This window comes from Lonchura striata, chromosome 14 (assembly GCF_046129695.1).
Source record: "Lonchura striata isolate bLonStr1 chromosome 14, bLonStr1.mat, whole genome shotgun sequence".
Lineage (NCBI taxonomy): Eukaryota > Metazoa > Chordata > Aves > Passeriformes > Estrildidae > Lonchura > Lonchura striata.
The window spans coordinates 6,363,621-6,382,089 of NC_134616.1; the positions used below are offsets into that span (position 1 = coordinate 6,363,621).

Consider the following 18,469-nt stretch of genomic DNA (forward strand, 5'->3'; position numbering starts at 1 on the left):
GAGCACAACAAGAGTCACGCTCGCGGCCGCCGGGGCGAGCGGGGGCGGGGCCGGCGCGCGGGGCCGCCGCTGATTGGCGGGAGCCGCCGGGCCCCGCCCCGCGGTGCGTCGCGCGGCGCCGCGCGGCCCGTCCCCCTGGCGCGGCCCGTGGCGCTCCGAGGATGCGGGAGGCGCCCGCGCTGCCCCGCGGCCCCGCCGCCCCCGGCGCGCCCGGCCCCGGGCCCGTGCCCGGCTTCCTCGCCAAGCTCTGGGCCTTGCTGGAGGATCCGGACAGCGACGACGTCATCTGCTGGAGCAGGGTGAGGCGGCCGCTCGGGCCCGGCCCGGGGAGGCCCGCGCGAAGGACTCGAGGGTGGCGGGGGCGCCGGGCCGGGGCTGCGGTGGCCGAGGGTCCCCGGCTGCCCGCAGCGAGCCGAGCGCGCTTCCCCGCCCCGCTTTTGGCGCTGCTGGCGGGCCGGGGCCGTGCCGGGGCCGTGCCCGGGCCCTCCCGCGCTGGCGGCCCCGCGTGCGGCCCGCGGCGGCGGCGCTGGCGCAGCGGGACATCCCCGGGGGCAGTCCCGGATCCCCGCTCGGCAGCTCCCAGGGGCGAAAGGACGCTGGCAGGAGCCATTAAATGTCCATTTTCCTTCTGGCGCGGGGACGGATGTGCCCCGCGGGCATAGGGCATGGACACACTGGCCAGACAAGCACTGTGTTTACTTTTGTTCCCTGTCATTTTTAAATCTGTAGGGTTTTTCTCCGCTTTTTTCCCAGCCATTCGCCCTTTACAAAGGCAAAGATTAAAATAAACACAATATTTTATTCTTTATCACATAAAAGTGATGCAAAAAGCTCTTTCTGTTTCCAGGAAGTTTGGTCTTGAGCATACGATAAATCTGGCACTGCTGGTGTCACACTTACCCCTGGTCACCGCTGGGTTGTGTTGTCTGAACTTCGGTAACTGAGCAACGTTACGTAGTTATTTTTAGTGATGACATAGCACATACAATGGAATAATCTTGTCAGGAGCTGGGCAGGCTGATGAAGGGAGATGAAATCTCTTTAGTGGCATGAATTCCATTTGGCTTATGCAACGCTTGTGTTTCCTGGGGACAGAGGGAGCAGGTTTTTAGAAAAATTTTACCTTGGATTAAGATCAGTATGTCAGGGCTGTAAGAAAATTCCCTGTTCAGTAGAAGCTTTCTATGTACTTGTGTCTCTGAATTCAAACCTTTTAGTCCAGTCTTGGGTGTTGCCACAGACTGTTCACTTGGTGAAGTCTTTTGCCCTTCTCTCCTGTCGGAACGGTTGCTGCTGTTTTATGATCTTCACTTAAGAGCAACACTTTAGAAAAGCTGTGCTTATTTACTAACTGTTACTTCTGCTTGTTTCCTAGAATGGCGAGAATTTCTGCATTCTGGATGAGCAGAGGTTTGCCAAGGAGCTCCTCCCCAAGTACTTCAAACACAACAATATCTCCAGCTTCATACGGCAACTGAACATGTGTAAGCATCAGCGCTTCCTACACACTCTGTCTGCCAAGTTCATAGCTATTTGGCTTTGGTCTGGATTTCTTAAACAAGCAAATGAACTTGGCAAGTCTTTCATCCTTAAAAACCTGAGCCCTGACCTTAGGTTTGTTTTGCAAAAGAAAAGACTGATGGTAGAGCATGGTTTAGTGTTTGGTTTTTGTGTTTTAGCTCCATTTGAGTAACAGCTGTTAGAATATGTGCTGGTGCCTAGAGGTAGCGTGAGGTTCCCTCAGCTCCAGTGTTGCTCTTGCAGCAAGCAGGTGTGTACCCAGGGGAGTAGAGAACACCTAGAATGTGAGAAAAATTGCCTGGATTTTGGGGCTACCACTACTCTTGCCCGCTTTGATGTGTTGGAACCAGATCAGTCCCACTGATGGGCTGAGCTGCACTACATTTCTCGCTGTGTTTTCTCTGCTCAACTTGTGAGCATCATGTGGCAGTGTTGCATAGCACATGTGCAGTGTGGCCAGGCAGAGGGGTGCAGTGAGGGTGGTTCAAGGGCACAGTGCAGCATGCAGGGCTGCAACAACCAGCAAGAATAACTGCAGAAGCTTCTGGAACCTGGAGGGACAAACAGCCCAGGAGATGCTGCCTTAGTGAGGATTTCAGACTGACAGGGAGAAGCTCTCTGTCCTTGCCCAGCAGGTTTGCCTGATCTCTCTAGCTGATGCCTGTATAGGTTTTGTAACATATAGCACATCTGTTTTGTCTCTGGACAGAGGGTAGATGCTTCTGTTTGTGTTATGTGCTTGTTTTTGTAAGCTCCATCACTTGAGTGACAGAGGATAATCCAAAGAAACAATTATCTCCTCCCTTGTAGGATAAATTTAAAAAAAAAAAAGCAAATATTCCTGTGTAGCTATACAATGTAGTGGCAGCCTCCTTTTCCTGCTGGATCTATCCTGGCTTTCTAATAATAGTTGGAGTGCATTAATTGTGTTAAAACCTTGACTGAGGAGAGACGTGGATTGGCCTGTCAGCTGAATCATGCATCTACCCTGTGGTGTTTGAGCAGTGATGGAAATAGAACTGGCAATATCTTACTTTGTGCAGGCAGTCTAGTATGTAGAAGGTGCTGTGCTGCAGGTGTCTGCTACAGGCAGGCAAGGAATTAACTTCTCTGCTTTGCTTTATTCTGCAGACCTTGGTGGTACATGACAGCATTTGTTTTGATTTGTAGTTGTCAGGGATAAAAGGGAAAGTGTGCCATTCCTCTGCATCCACTTGGACATGATTCTATTCAAGATACCATAATAAATCTAATTTCTGACTAACTGTTGTGAAGGTTTGTACATGGCTGTGATGATTTGGTCATGGCTGTCTTGCCCACAGACACACACTGGCCTCTGCTGTGCAGTTGCATGTGCAGCCTGCCAAGGACGGGCAGTGCTACTGTGGACATGTCCTCTAGCTGTGAAGATCAGAGCAATGAAATCATTGAGCACCAAGAAAGGCTACCTTGGCTGTTTTTTTTTTATAGTTTTTTCTCCCAGTAACTGTAGTGCAGTGGGTGTTTTGGTAGCACTGGACATTTCTTAAGCTGTATGTATTCCGAGTCAGCTTTCAACTAGAAGAAATGGCTTTGTTGATTTTCTCTCCACAGATGGTTTCAGGAAGGTGATTGCTCTGGAGAATGGTATCATTACAGCAGAGAAAAGCTCAGTCATTGAGTTCCAGCACCCTTTCTTCAAGCAAGGGAAGGCACATTTACTGGAAAACATCAAGCGCAAGGTATAGTCTGAACACATACTTACTTCACTTAGTTACGAAAAGTGGCTTATCAGGAGTTCATATGGGTGTTTCAAACACAAGACAGCAAATACCATGGGAACCAAGGTAGCTCCCTCATGATGCCAGGCCAGTGCTTAGACAAAACCTGGTCTGCTCTTGGTTGTGAACTGGGATAGGACCATGTTCTGCATAATCATCAAACCACAGCCCTTCTCCACAGAGTTCATATCCCTGATTGCAGCTTAGCATGATCTGCATTTTTGTCAGCATCTCCAACTCTGAGAAAATCACAAAGCAAAAGAAACAAAATAAAATGCATTCCCATTCGCCACTCATTAAAAATTTGCAAGAACATCAGTAACCATTTCATTTGGATGAGTTTGCTTAAAGTATATTGCTCCTCCAAAACCGTGTTGCCACTAAGCTACATCCTTAAGATCACTTTCTGCTTTTCTTTTGTACGTTCAGGCCTTGTCTGACCTGTATCTGCACAGATATTTATTCTCTATTGGCACATTACAGCCCATAATATCCTGAGGAAGAGAGTATCATGATCCATCACGTTGACATTTGAACAGCAGAATCTTTTCTTTAGGCTGTCGTCAGGTGTGGCTGCATTGCCCAGGGTAATAAAAGCCCAGCGTAGGCTGGAGAGCTGCAATTGTGTTTGGATTGATTCTCCACTGAGCTGCCCCTGCTTGGAGCCAGGATCGATGGCGTGGCGCTGGCTCGGGCCTGTGCCCCCCCTGCTGTGACCAGCGTGTCCCAGCCTGCACGCCTGGCAGGGCAGGTGCACGCTGACGTCAGGTGTGGCACCATGTGTCCCAGGGGTGGTGCACTGGGTGGAGTGTTCTAGATGGAGAGACAAAAGCTCTGCTCAGTGCCAAGGACATTGGTGTGAAGTGTTGAATACGTTGGTGAAAGATACTCTTTGTTGCACAGGAAATGTTTTTGATTTTTTTTTTTTTTTTTGTAAAGCAGTCATTAATTTCCTTGCTCTTCTACTGCCTGGAATGCAGCCAGTATATTCCAGTATTGTCTATAATCTGTATTTCAGGCCTCTGTCTGGAATGCACGTTTGAATGCAGGACTTACTTTACTTACTTTCGCTTTTAGTTCTGCTGGTGTGCAGATACCCTGTGTGTCGTCATAGAATACCAGAATGGTTTGAGTTGGAAGGCACCTTAGAGCTCATCTCATTCCAGCCACTGCCATGGGCCGGGACACCTCTCACTAGACCAGGTTGCTCCAAGCCCCATCCAGCTAGGAATGGGAACAGGACAGCCAAGTTTCCCTGGGCAATCTGTGCCAGTGCCTCAGCACCCAAGGACTGGGTGCCCTGATTAGCCAGTTGGGGACTCTGAAGAGCAGTTCCTTGAACTTGGGCAGAGTTTATATTGGCCCTTGTTTTTTTTTTAGAGGCTAGCTGGCTGCATTTGGAATTTCCACCCACTTCCTAAAACTTTTGGTTGTCTTCCCACAGAAGGATGGTGTGCTGAAGAGAAATAAGACAGCCTTGAATTCCATTTGGGATGCACCCTGTGTACATTCGCATAATTTATTAGCTGCAGCAAACAGCAAAGCATGTAGACTGCAGACAGGGAGGAGAACTGTCAGACCCTTCAGTGCATCCTTTGCACCATGGGACTGTGTCAAGAAAGTAGTTAGTCATGTCTGAGAAGTGATTGCACAACAGCTGTGTTCTGTTCCAGCACAAAGGGATGGGATGTTGATTTATAACACCATTGGTTCATTTACTGACCATTCCACTCGGAAGACAAGATGTGTGAGCCAACCTGCACGGAAGTTACCACACTCCACAGCAGGGCAATACCACATTGGTGCTTTCACCTGCCCCACGGAATCCACACAAGATGCTTTCCCATCCTCCTTGGAATTTAGCAGAGTAACAAGAAAACTCCCAGCAGGATGTAGGTTGGGAGGGACACCTGGTATGACTCCATGTGGCTCAATTATAGTCAGTATTTGGCAAAATGATATTCAAAATTATGGCCACAAAAGCTGAATGTGTCATTCAGACACGTGCATGTGATGCACTATAGACCTGTGTTTTTCAAAGTCTTGAATTGTGTTGCAGCCAACAATGGTTCTGTTGCAGAGAGAGTTGCTGAAGGAACTGGAAAATGTTTCATATACAAGTGCAGGAAGGAGATTGTGAACTTTTTGCTCTCTGATGGCTTTTCCACCATCGTTTGAAGCAGCAGCAGTCACAGATTGTGCTGTGAACAGAAGAGTGGTTTGGACTCTCTGCAGACAAGTCTCCATAACCTTGGAATGTCACTGAGCAGAGAGGTAGCAGAGGAAACACCAATGGGGGAATCAGTTCAACCTGGTGTATGATAAATTTTCAGATTGAGTAGGATGCATCTAACTGGATGCCTTCATCTCCCAGTAACTTACTGGAAATGTGTTACTCCTTTGCTGGCAGATTTACCCATACCTAGAAGGAATATGATCATCTTGTTCTTCCACAATCAGCTGTGGGGTTTTTTTGGCTGGTGTGCTGTCTGTGACACTAGAGGGCAAACTGTCACCAGGCCTGACAGGGAACCCCCAGGGAAAGCCCTTTGCAGTCAGTGGTTTTTATTGTGAATTACAGTCATGAATCTACTGTCTCCAGGTACAAAGTGCTAATCTCATGTTTTCATTGGCATCTTGTTTTGTTCATACAGTGCAGCCTGTCCTAAGGATTGTCACCTGTAGCAGTTGTGGTGTTTTGTGCCATATAAGAATTGCAGTCTTACTTGGTCTTTTAATTGGGCTTGGTCCTGCCCTGCAGTCTGGCTGCACTCTCCCTGCAACAAGGAGCATGTACTGTTTGTAGTAAAGTGTGTGTACCTATTCCAGGTGTCTGCAGTGAGAACTGAGGATCTCAAGGTCTGCACAGAGGATTTGCACAAAGTCCTGTCTGAGGTGCAGGAGATGAGAGAGCAGCAGAACAACATGGATGTCAGGCTGGCTAACATGAAGAGGTAGACTCGGCTGTTTCGGGGCACTCATGCATTGAATGTTGCTTGTATCTGATGGAGATTGGCTAAATATGGGTTTCATTTGAACTGGAAACAGGTGAAACTATATCTTTTTCCTAAGAATGCCCATTCCACCCCACACAACATTCTGAATCTTGTTTGGTTTTGCAATTCAGTTACAGATGGAGATTTAGACTGGGTGTTGGCTGCCTTGAGATTTCACTCTGGTTGCCAGCACCTCTAGTAAGTTTTTAGGTCAATAAAAGCATTTCATTTTTTGAATGGAGACAGGGTTAGATGCAATGAGGGACAATTGGTGTTTTGTTTTCTTTCTAACTGAAAGTGGACTTTGCACATCCTCATCTCTGTTCTCTCAGATCCCCTTCATATAGGTATTGGTAATTCATTCAGGTCATTGGTATGCCAGCAGATACCAACCAGAGTCCAAGAAATACCTTTCTCTTTCTGTTCCTTAAAAAAAAAGAGCAACCAAGCCCATTGAACAGCACCTTTAGATCTGTCCCAAGACTGTCAGTGTTTGGAAACAGGCTGAGTGTAACACAAAGTCCTTACTCAACAGCTTTGAGGCTTTGAAGGAATACCTCAGATCAAGATTATTGGTGGAGCAGCAGAGGATGAGGGTGTCCTTTTTAAGTGAGTGTTTCATGCTGCTGATGTAAAATGGAGTTAAGTTAATCCAGAGTTAATGTTAGTAGATCGAATTAACTGAGGGTTAGTTATCCACAGAGGGAATGTTGCCATTGGTTCTGCGAGGTACTCTAAAGGTTTGAAAGCTGTAAATCTAGAGCATATAAAGTAAACTCTGTTCATCCTCTGTCTTCTGATTTATTCTGCATTGCAGAGAAAATAAGGCCCTGTGGAAAGAAGTGGCAGTTCTAAGGCAGAAGCACAGTCAACAACAGAAGCTGCTGTCTAAGGTACCATTGCAGCATCTTCAGTGCTACCATCCTTATTCCTGCCTCTGTGATACTTCATGGCATTCTTTGCTTATGTAGAATGACAAATGACACAGAGCTGAACAGGCTGTATTAATACAGCATAAAGAAAATGTTCACAGTTCCTGAGTGTCCCAGAAGTAGCACAGTAAAGAACCACGAGCAAAGCACTAAGGAAAAGTCATAGTAGGATGTCAGTGTGTGGAGACAGTGCATGGTAACAGGAGCCCAGAACTTGAGAGATTGCAGGCACATGGAATGGAGTCTGTGAAAGATCTTGGACCAGGATACACTTAGATCACTTGAGAAGTGAATTTGGAATGTATAAACTGTAGGAGTCTGCACACTGGAAAAAAATTTTCTCTGGTTTATTCCTCAGCTGTTTCTGGTCTGGAATCCTCTAGTGATTTGTGCTGCTATATTGTATTTCAAAAAAAAAAAAAAACAACTGTGCAAGTGGGCTAATTTTTCTATGCAGTTTGTAACTCTTGCTTTGTTCTTTAAAATACAATTGCAAATGGTTTTTTTAAACTTCTGTTAATTTCTATCATGTAACTATATAATTTTATAGTAAAATCTGAATTAAGAATTTAATATTAGGATTGCTATGCTGACCATTTGGTTTTGGCTTTCTCTTGTCTTTCCTTTTAGATTCTTCAATTTATACTAAGTTTGATGCGAGGAAATTATATTGTTGGGGTCAAAAGAAAAAGGTAATTATTTGATAGGTCCCAGACCAGTCAGATGTAAATTGTAGGGATAAATCAGTTTCTATTGTGTGACAGGTATTTTTATCACTTGCATATTCAAACTTGAGAAAGCTGATGGAAGGTCAGTCAAACACAAAACAAGTATTTCCTCCTTATCACTAAAATGGGTGGGAAGGTAATATTCTATAAATTTTCAATTCCAGAGGGCACAGTTATCAGAAATGGTAAATCTCAAAATGTGCATGTATCCTCCAAACCACAGTATGTGTGTAGGACAGGCTGCCTGCAGTACCCTTCCTGACACACACTTTTTTCCCTAAAAGCCAGGCTTCTTGGGAGGGCAAGAATGATGACCATTACTGCCTGTCCTTGGCACTGCTGCAGCTCTTCCCTCTGGCAGGCAGGATGAACTAAAGCTGTGCTTTGTCTCAGGTCTCTCACAGATGCTGCAGGTGCTTCACCCTCCAAGTACAGTCGCCAGTATGTCCGCATCCCTGTGGAGAGTGGCCAAGCTGTAAGTCTTCCCAGGGACAGAGGCAGTGGGTTGGACAGGATGATACACAGTGATATCAGTCTTCCTTACAGCTACAAATACCCTAAGCTGGTAATCAAATGCTCTCCCTTTTGTAATGGGCAGCTTAAGAGCAACACGCTGGCTGTAAAATCATGCAAATCAGTGCAACTGGTCTCAGATGAAATGTGAACAGGAAAGAGAAGCTGCAAGGAGAGTGGGCTTCAGTATGAGAAAAGGTCGGAGCCTGTGGTTTACTCATTCTGTGCTGTGTCTGCAGATGGCTTTTTCTGAACATAGTGCAGCTGAAGAGGATGGAAATGGTACAGGTCTGATAATCCGAGATATCACTGACACCCTGGAAAATGCCACCAATGGCCTCCTTGCTGTGGCACACACAAGTGGCAGAGCCAGGTATGTCCAGAGTATATGAAGTATTTATCCCTGGGCTAATAACTGGGTAGTTATGTTAATGTTGGCAATCCATCTGGATTCTGGGAAACAGAAGGTGTCTCTGAATGTCCATTTGTGCATGACAGGACTGTTGTAGGCTTTCCTTCTGCAGCATGTAGCTTTGGTCATTGTCAAAGCTCATGTGTCTTCTGGAGTCCCTGGAGGCCTGACAGGCTGATAGGCATTGCAGGTTTAATTTGCTGAGGCTTTTCTGTCTGTTCAGCAAATGAACACATACTTGACTTTTCAACTGAACAGGGACCTGAATGCATACATAGGTTTCTAATAATCCAAAATGTATATAGATTGCTAACAAATCAAAGTGTATAGTTGTATATCCAGTTTCAATACTGCTCTCACTAAGCATATCCTAGGGAAGGCATTCTCTGTGTGGCAACAGATTTTACTGAAAACCCATTTAATTGTTAATGCCCAGAGTAAAATATGGACTGATTAGGAATATTTTTCTTTCCAGAGTCTATCTGTTAAGAGTTTCCCTCCTGCCTAGTTCCTGTATATTATATTGCTGCTTTTTGCCCAGGAAAAAGGTGTTGAGTTATACAGCTTTTATGCTTTCTGTACAAGTTGTAGTAAGAGATTCTTCATCTGCCACTTTGCTGCTTTTTCTAAAGACCAGTTTGTTACTTGAATCCTTGACTGGCCTAATCTTATTAAGATTTGAGATACTAAACCTGAAATGAATAGTAATGCAGTTGATAAATTCTCCTATGTGATGTTTCTGTTTGGGTCACATTTTAGAGAGCCACAGGCAGCTCTAGATCCTGGCTTACCTCTTTGTCAAGTATCACAGCCAAGTGAGTTAAGTTGTGCAGAGCCTGTCCCATCAGTTGCTGTAAACGATGTCACCAAATCCAGCGAAATAGGCACGGCTGCTGTGGAGCTCCACACTGCACAGCCAAATGCTCCAGAGGACCCCGTGTCAGTAATTGACTCCATCTTGAATGAGAACAACCCTGGAAACCAAAATGATCCTTTGCTGGACAGGTATTAACTTGTTTCTGAAAAGTGTTTACTGTTGTCACCTCGTGGGATGCTGTCAGAGTTCTGTGTTGTTTGGCAGAACATAGGGAATCTGCTTTTGAATTATCATTGAAGTAAATTCTCTGCACCTGTTACCAGGGCTTAAAAAAGTCAAGCGTTGGCATCACATATTGAAAAAGGGCAAGGTCTCTGTCACCTTCATGGTAACGTGTGCCTGACTGCTGGTGCATCTGTCAGTGTGCCCCATCAGCCCACTGCTGTCACTGCCAGGTGCTGCCAAGCAGCAGGTGCCAGGCACTGAGCTCGGGCTGGCATTGTGGGCACTTTGTTCCTGGGACCTGGATGTGTATTGTCCTGGTGGTCATCTCACTGTTCTTCCCTTCTCTGCCCCTCATTTGTACAAAGCTGTTTCTTGTGTGCTCTGTCAGATCACACAGCCCTGGATCAGGGGTGCAGGCTGTGGGTTCCTGCCCCACTGTGTCTGCACAGGAGAGCTGTATCAAGGACAAAGCTTTAACGCTTGCTCCTACAGCTCTTCTGCTGTGGTCAGCAGCAGGTTGGAGGGTCTGGGGTGGTGTCCCAGCACTCATGGTCTGAAGGCCCTGCTCTATCTTCCCTCCTGCACAGCAGGATGTGGGGCAGTGCCTGGGAACTGCCTGCTCCTCAGTGCTGGGGACTCATGGCACAGCAAGACATGAAGTGTGGGTACTGTGCCTGCCCACACTGCCTTCTCAGGTTCTTCACTGTCCCTCATGTCCTTCCCACTCTCCCTGGAAACATGTCCAGTTTGGCAACAAGCTGATGTTTCAAAGTAGGTAGAGTTCCTTCAGGCCCAGATTATTTCCAGCCCTTTGCTTATCATTCATTGTCCCAGGGCAAAGCCATCAGACCTTTGTTTAAACAGATACTGGTGTACAGGCTGAGATCTGAGAACATTCACCAGATACTCAAATGAGGGAAGAAGTAGGTATGAAAGGAGGAATTGCTTTTTGACCTGGTAGCTGTAGTTGTGCTTGCTGTTCAGGTAGTTTTCTCTTGTACCTGTACCTCAAAGAACTTGAGTGAAAGGTGATATGGGAATGTGATTTCATCCATGTGGCTATACTGCATTGTAGGCAACCTGCCCTTTGGGGCAAGAGGAGGCCCTGCCTGCCAACTGTACCTTACAGTGCTATGTAATTTTGTCTTTTTAGAGAGGAAATTCAGGATTTTCTGAACTGCATCGATGCCAGCCTTGAAGAGCTCCAAACAATGCTGTCAGGGAAGCAGTACAACTTTGGTGCTGAAGCATTCAGCGACGTGAGTGTCTTCTCACTATTTCTGAGAAATACTGCTCAGGCTGTGTCATGAAATGCTGCTAGTTTATCTCATGTTGTAATGGGTAAGAGTCAGGAACATCTTGGAAAGCAAGTAGTTACAAATAGAATGATTTGTAGGTATTCAGTGTACAGGGTAGTACTGGGAGTCTTTCTAGGTCATACAGGATTCCTGTTGTACAGAGAAGAAGTGGGGGGGGGGGAAAGGAAAACATTTGCCTCACTTCTCCTGAAGCCTAATCACATACCATCACATCCTGACGTACATCCTTGTATTTGATTTAACTGGATGATACCGAGTGAAACTTAGCTGTATTCCTGGAATCACTGGGAAATAGGGTAGCCTTTTCTCCTTCTGTGACCTCAGTTTACTGCCACAGCTTGAAGCTCCCAGCTGACAGCCCATGGAGGTGCCACTGTCCCCATGCTTCAGTGGAAGGAGCAGCTCACTGGGGCCTGCAGTCCTCTCAGGAGCCCTCTGCAGTTTTATTTCAAGAACTTTATTGGTTCACATATGATCTGGTTTTATTTTCAGACATTTAATCCGGAGCTGCCAGCCCTGGATATGAACTTGATGGAAACTCCTGCTGGTATTGAAAATGTAAGAGTAAGATTTACTTCTGTGATGGGGAGGGCAAGTGTGATGCTGGGAGTTGAACCTTGCTTGATGCAGCTCAAGGGTGGGAACAGGGTTGATGGCACAGGGTGACACTGCTGGTTCATCTCCTCCAGCTGACTCCAGGGTTTCAGTTATCAATGTTGGCATGTCAAAATTTAGGAGGGATCTCAAGATAATTTCCAGTCCTACATTCCTAGTGCAGTCATACGCTTGGAATGCCTATCTGAAGACTAAAGGAAAAGTACTAAACGAAAATTGTAGTGCAATATACTGTAGTTGTTCTGAACATGTCTCTATGGGATTTCCTCAGAAGATACACAGAAGTTCAGCACAAACTTATTCTCTTGGTCCAGTTCCTAACATTGATTCATACTATTAAAAAAACACTCTTGCAAGTGTTATTTTTGTTGTAGTCCTGAAATAATATTTAAACTAGGATTTCCCAGTAAGAAGAGCTTTGACTACAACTGATGTAAAATGCATCTGTGTTTAAGCAGTGCCTGCAGAATTCAATTACATGATGAAATCATATTTAACTGTTATTCCAACAAGACCTATTATAATAAAGCTTTTGGTTTGGAAGGTAGAACAAGTATTTGTTAGTCAGAAGTTTGTTTTGTTTAGTAAGTTGTCTGTATTTCACTGTGCCTCCTTCTGAAAGCTCCTGTGTGCAGGCCTTCATGTACAATGACAGGCTCACTGCTCAATTGCTCCATCTCTCTTTCCTCCTCCTTTCACATCTAATTCTGTTAACCAGTCAGTAAAGATTTCCATTTTGTTGTTAAACATTCTGTCTTAACTCTGTCTGCTTTGTTTCAGATGGCAAACTTGGCAGAGAGCACTGAAGGTTTGGGAGCAAGTGAGAGGGAAACAGCAGGAAGCAAAGGTGGGCAGGAAGGAACACTGAGCTCTGTGGCAGCTCCACTCTCTTTGAAAACTGTGTATTGAAATGGAATTGTTGTAGCCTATAGCTAACTCTCCTTGTTTGGTCTGGACTTAAGCTTTTTGTGAAGACTGTGATGTTTCACTGATCTTGAAGCTGTGCCTCAGTCTTTAAAGGCCTATCCTGTGGCCTGAGGTTCTTCACACAGAAAACACGGGTCCCATCCTGTGTCCCTTTTCACATGGAAACGTGACATGAGTGCCACAGTGGGAAGCAAAACTGCAAAGGCCCTTGTGGCACTACCTCCTACACAGGCTGTGATCCCCCAGAGCTGCTCAGGTTTCCATGCAGTGCTGCTATTGCATGCTGTGAGAGTCAGGGGCTTGGAGTGGGCTTCAGGCACTGATATTTGCAGGCACTGGGGCATGGCTTCACTCTGACAGCTGTGGGGTGTAGGGTTTGTCCCAGCCCACCTTGGGCTTTCCTGTAGTGCACCAAGTTTGAAGCAACATCTCCATGTGTCTTTGCCTTGAATAAGAGCCTTCAGTCAGTGAAGCAGTTTGAACTGTTTGTTTTTCCCTCAGATATGCAGCTGATCCAGTACAGGGCCAACCCTCTGCTTTCCTTATTTGAAGAGCTGCCTTCAGGTGAAGCTGCAGGAAAGGCAGACGATCCAAAAGACTTTCTGCTGCCTCCCCTGGAGGAAAAACCTGCTCTCCAGCCTCCATCAGCCAGTGGAGCTGTTGTGCCACTTGCAGCTCCAGCAGCCCAGGCCGAGCCTTTGGACACTTTGGGAATGGGTGATCCTCCTCTCCTGCCAGAAGATGGAAATGGAGAGTATAAACTGTTTCCACTCCTGCTTCTCAGTCCTGTTGCTAACTTCATAGATGAGGCCTCTGAGATAGAAATTTCTTGAACTCGTAGAACATCTGTAACCAGCTTAGTGCTATGGAATAATCACCAAAGGAGTGGAGCAGCAAAAATGTGAGCTTGGTCCTCACCTGCTTCCTGGGGACCCTGTTCTGCACAGACAAATGGAAGTTCTCTTGCTGCAAGCAGGGAGAACTGAACACAAGCTCAACAACAACAAGAGCTGGTGGAGTGAAGGCACCAGACAGAGGGGAAGAACAACAACCCTGTAAACATACCACAGTGTATTCCATAACTTTTTATCCAATATTCTTAATGCAAGAGGAAATCCGTTTGTATCCTGTTTGTAAAGTTTGGCTGGGTTTTTTTGTTGGGGGGTGGTGTTTGTTTTTATTAGCTGGATAGTAATGTGGTGTGTAATATTTTAAACCTGGGTTTTACTCTTTGGAGAGTCTGCTTCAATAGGTGGCTTGCCTACTTTTTGAAATTGTTTTTACATTTTGTTTTTAATTTGAGATTTCTTTTTTGATTGTTACTGGCTACGATTGTTTGCATCTGCTTAGATTACTTTCATACTCCTAGATTTGCTCCTAGGTTTAGGGAACATTTTTCCTATGGAAAATGACATTTAACTGTGGAGTATTATTTTTTAACATGCTAGCACACATCCATTGCCCTGGATTGTAGGAGTTGTGGTAGGAAGTGCTTGCCCTCCTGTGTAGTGCTGATTTCTCATGCACATTGCATGGCAGTTCCGGGGTAACCTGCCCCCAGTTCACAGGTCATGTGTCCTTGGAGATAGTCAGTAGGACTGATTCATGTTTAGCAAAGGCTAGCAGCTGTCCCTAAAATGAGAAGGGGAGCCCTGGAGTGCCTTGCACTGACTCACATTAAGGTGTCTCTGAGCTGGTAGCAGCTGTTGTTCCCTGCCCCTCTATGGACACCGGGTTTCACGCTGCAGTTTCTGCCCGTGGAATCTTAAAGCCAAATCAACCAGATGCATCTGAGTCTTTTGACAATGAATTACATAAACAAGTGTCTACTTCACCAAAAAGTTGTTCCCCAAAGTTTCTTTTGGCACTGTTTCCCAAGTTCTCTGAACAGCTGCACTGTGGAACCCAGCCCTGGTGCCAGTGGAGCAGCAAGTTGTGTGCTGGTACCAAGCATGTCACAGCTTCACCAGCCCACACAAACCTGCTATGTGCTGAAGTGACAGCAAACTGCTGGGGCTGCAAAAGGCTTGGATGCAGGTAGAAACCCCCTTGGATAATACCACCTGATATTTCCTGCCAGCACAGTTACTTTACATTTTTTCCAGTTTTAGGAATTCAGGCTACCTGCAGGCTTTGTTCTCTCTTACGTTCCTGAAATAATAAGTGCTGAGCTCTTTTATGTTCGAGCATCCAAGGTAGATATTCTGAAGCCTGCTAGATAATGCATGTTACCTGTACTGGCCCAACTTCATTGGATTTGTGCTTCACTGTCCAGTCTCTGAGTTGCAGAGGAAGGTCCTGCTCCTGAGTGTGTAACACCTTCAGAGTCATTTTATTTCTGTGCTTCTGTACCTGTTCTTACCACATGACCCTTCTCATTTCCATCTTTTGAATTGCTTTTTGCCAAGTTTGTCTTATTCAAGCCTTCAGAGTCTCTTTCACTGACTTGTTTAGGTCAAGGGCTGAATAGTCTCAAGTTTTCATGAGCTGAAGGGAGAGGGGGAGGTAAGCATGTTGCATCTGTCGCAGGTCAGGTTTGGTTTGTTAATTCCTTCCCAAAGGCTACAGTTTTGCCAAGAGTGAATCGGTGAAAAACAGGCTTTTCTGGTGTGCTGGTTGACAGCACCATGCAGACAACAGAGTTCTTTGTGAGTTCTGTGCCTCTGACTCCCCACGCTGGCTGGACTGTAATTTCTGTGGTGGATTAGTGTCATGTTCCTCTGTCTCAGAGTCATCTCCCCTCAGCGCAGCTCACTGTCAGGTATTGGGTCTGAGTGCATCATGGGTTTTTAATACACTTTCTCTCTTAAGAAGTTAAGAAACCAAGGCTTAGAAAAATTGCAAAAAAAAAAAAAAAGTTTGTATAGCTGTGTGTCTGATTTATGTACAGGTCCGGGAAAAGTATTTGTGCAACTTTCCTAAGAAAGATTGCAATGGAAAGGGGAAGACTGAATAACAAAAAAACCCACATGCTGAAGTAATTAAACTCAAGAATTGCAAAAAGATTACTGTGTTTCTTGTACATTCTTTGTGTGTGTTCCTGTCTGTGTCAATGTTTCCCAAACCTGTTTACCGATTTTTTGCAGAATTAAGACTTTTTCATGCACTTGGAGTGTGGTCTCATGATGCAGCTGGTGTCTGTTTCCAGAGCGTGGGAGAACAGCACCTGGGACTGGTTTTTCAAAAGAGTTGATGTGAAAGCTCAAAATACCATGTATACTAAAAATAACACCAGATGTAGTGCACATGTTCTCCATAGACCCCCAGTAGGAAAGGCCCTCGGCTCCATAAGGTGTGGATTAAAATATTCACTGGAGATAACATAAGGAAATGGAACAGCCCAGATCATCTGTAGCATCAGGCAGACCCCAGATCTGGCACCCCTGTGCAGACCGTGCCCAGGGTAACTGGCACCACAAGCATTACAGGTTTTGTGAGATTTTCCTAGAAGTAAGGAACTGTTGATCATTTCCACTGCCAAGAAAAAGGATCTTTCTACAGAACATGCTGCTCTTCAGGATAAGGACAAGGCCACGGCAGTGGAGTTGGCATGTGGAGCTATGGACAGACTATGACAAGCTGGCTGAATCTGCAGCCCAGTGCACCTCCTGCCCAGCCTGTGCCCAAGGGCCAGTGGCCAGGCACTGAGCCCCCATGTGCCAGCCTGGGTGGGGCTACTGTCACCAGTTTGTTACCCATGACCGCAGGGCCTCGCTGTAGCAGCAGCTTCCTTCCTTCAGCATCAGCACACATGGCTGCTGCCTGGCTCCTCAGCTTTATCACTCTGTGTCTGGGGAGGAAAGATTGCTCTCCCTTATCATTTGTGTGCAAGGAATCCACAGAACGCTCCCAGGCACGGCGAGTGCAGACTGAGAAAGTGCCAAGTTCCTCTTGCATGCTCCTTTCAGATCTTTTGCACTGTTCCAGCCCAGCCCTCCTCACACCAACCGTGGGAGCCTTGCCATCAGTTCATATCTACTCTATACTTGCTAACAGCTTTCCAGAATACAAGAAAGACTGATTTTGCTCTGTTTTCTTCTGGGCTGTGTGATGCCACCTCATCCATCCATGCTCAGAATGTTTTGCTGTCTCCTAAAACAAGATTCTCGTTTTGAAAAGCAGCATGATGGTATCACAGATGCCCAAAGCAGAACCAAGGGGTTGCTGCCACAGTCACCTTAGCTACAGGTGCCTGGCACTGCATTTTCTAAAGAGTAAAGCTTATCCAGCCACTGTTCCCCCAGCCAACAGGGTAAATGTAAATACATGAAAAATACCTACACACCTTTTTTAGTCACACAGTTTGAGTTTCAGCTTCCTGGTTGGTTCCTATTGTGTTTTCACACGCAGCCACTCGCTCACTCTCCCATCAGTGGGACTGTGGAGAGAATTGGAAAGGTAAAAGCTGGAAAATTCTTGGGTTGAGATAAAGACACATTAATCGTGAAAGCAAAAGCTGGCACACAAGCAAGGAAAAACAAAGGATTCATTCATTGCTTCCCAGGGGCAGGCAGGTGTTCAGCCACCTCCGGGAGAGCAGAGCCCATCATGGGTAATGGTGACTTGGGAAGATGAACACCATCACTCCAAATCTCCCTCCTCCTCCCCCCCCAGCTTTCTACACCGAGTGTGATGTCATGTGGCAGGGTCAGCTGGGGTCACCTGTCCTTGCTGTGTCCACTCTCCATCTCCCCTGTACCCCCAGCCCCCTCACCAGTGTGGCCTTGGCTCCATGTAAACACTGATCAACAATAACAAAAACATCTCTATATTGTCAACCTTGTGCTCAGCACAAATGCAAAACATAACCCCATATTAGCTACTGTGAAGACAACCCTACCCCAGCCAAACCAGTGTCTTCTACTTAGTTCCAGACAACATAGGCTTCTACCCTCCTCCAGCAAGCTCTGTTCCCAGCAAAGGAGTTCAAATTATTTGACCTTACTTAACGTGGCCTTTTCCTTCATAAAACCAAGAAGTGCCTGAACACTGCAGCCCACAGCAGCTTCTGCTGCTTCTCCCTGTCCCAGTGGCTGCAGGCTGGAGTGGCATCTCATGGGAAATTTCTGATGGAGGAATACAGGTCCACAAGGGAGGATCCCGCTGTGCCACTACAGACCCAAACCATGTCTCACTGGCACTACAGGAGGGCTGTGTCCACACCAGGGACTGGGATTTGGTTGGCTGCATTAAATTAGTCTGATTACTTGTATTTGAGGACAGGATGTTGAATTTGAGTGTAACAACAGCAAAGGCTCATTTCAGTTCAACTGGATGCAAGGAAGCAGAAGAGATTATTTTACTGGAGCAGAAGAAAACAGCAAAAGGCAGTAAAATCCCTTGAAAGGGATATTTCAGTAGAAAACAGATACTTCTCTTAGACAAAACTAGTGCTCAGTTATTGAATTATGGAGATTAACTATCACATTAAATGAATAGTAATATATCATTACAGTAAAGAAACCGTTATTTCATGGTCTCAAAGATTTTCTACTGTGACAAGCTTCTCATTTTCTCTCTGGGCATTTCCATGTTCACCTGTTCCCAAGTAGTCTGAAGGCACCAGAGGAATGTATGGCCCCAATTAGGGCTTGTAATTGAAAACAATTAATCAATTAAACCAAGCAGCTAAATTGCTTTGTGAGAAGGGAGGATCCGTCTGTGAGATAAAGGAGGGTTGTAGGTATCTGCGACTCTTGGAAAA

The 18,469-nt window shown here is 45.9% G+C and overlaps 1 protein-coding gene across 1 annotated transcript; it reads left to right on the forward strand.

Annotated features, from left to right (window-relative positions):
- The first annotated feature begins 161 nt into the window (after positions 1-161).
- Positions 162-15,771, forward strand: LOC110480451 (heat shock factor protein 3). The gene is made up of 13 exons (XM_021548383.2): positions 162-299; positions 1,376-1,484; positions 3,115-3,242; positions 6,111-6,235; positions 7,095-7,170; positions 7,840-7,901; positions 8,331-8,412; positions 8,690-8,823; positions 9,622-9,867; positions 11,058-11,163; positions 11,716-11,781; positions 12,619-12,685; positions 13,267-15,771. Exons 1-13 carry the CDS (start codon positions 162-164, stop codon positions 13,596-13,598), a joined length of 1,671 nt encoding a protein of 556 aa, XP_021404058.2. The 3' UTR covers positions 13,599-15,771.
- The last annotated feature ends 2,698 nt before the right edge of the window (positions 15,772-18,469 follow it).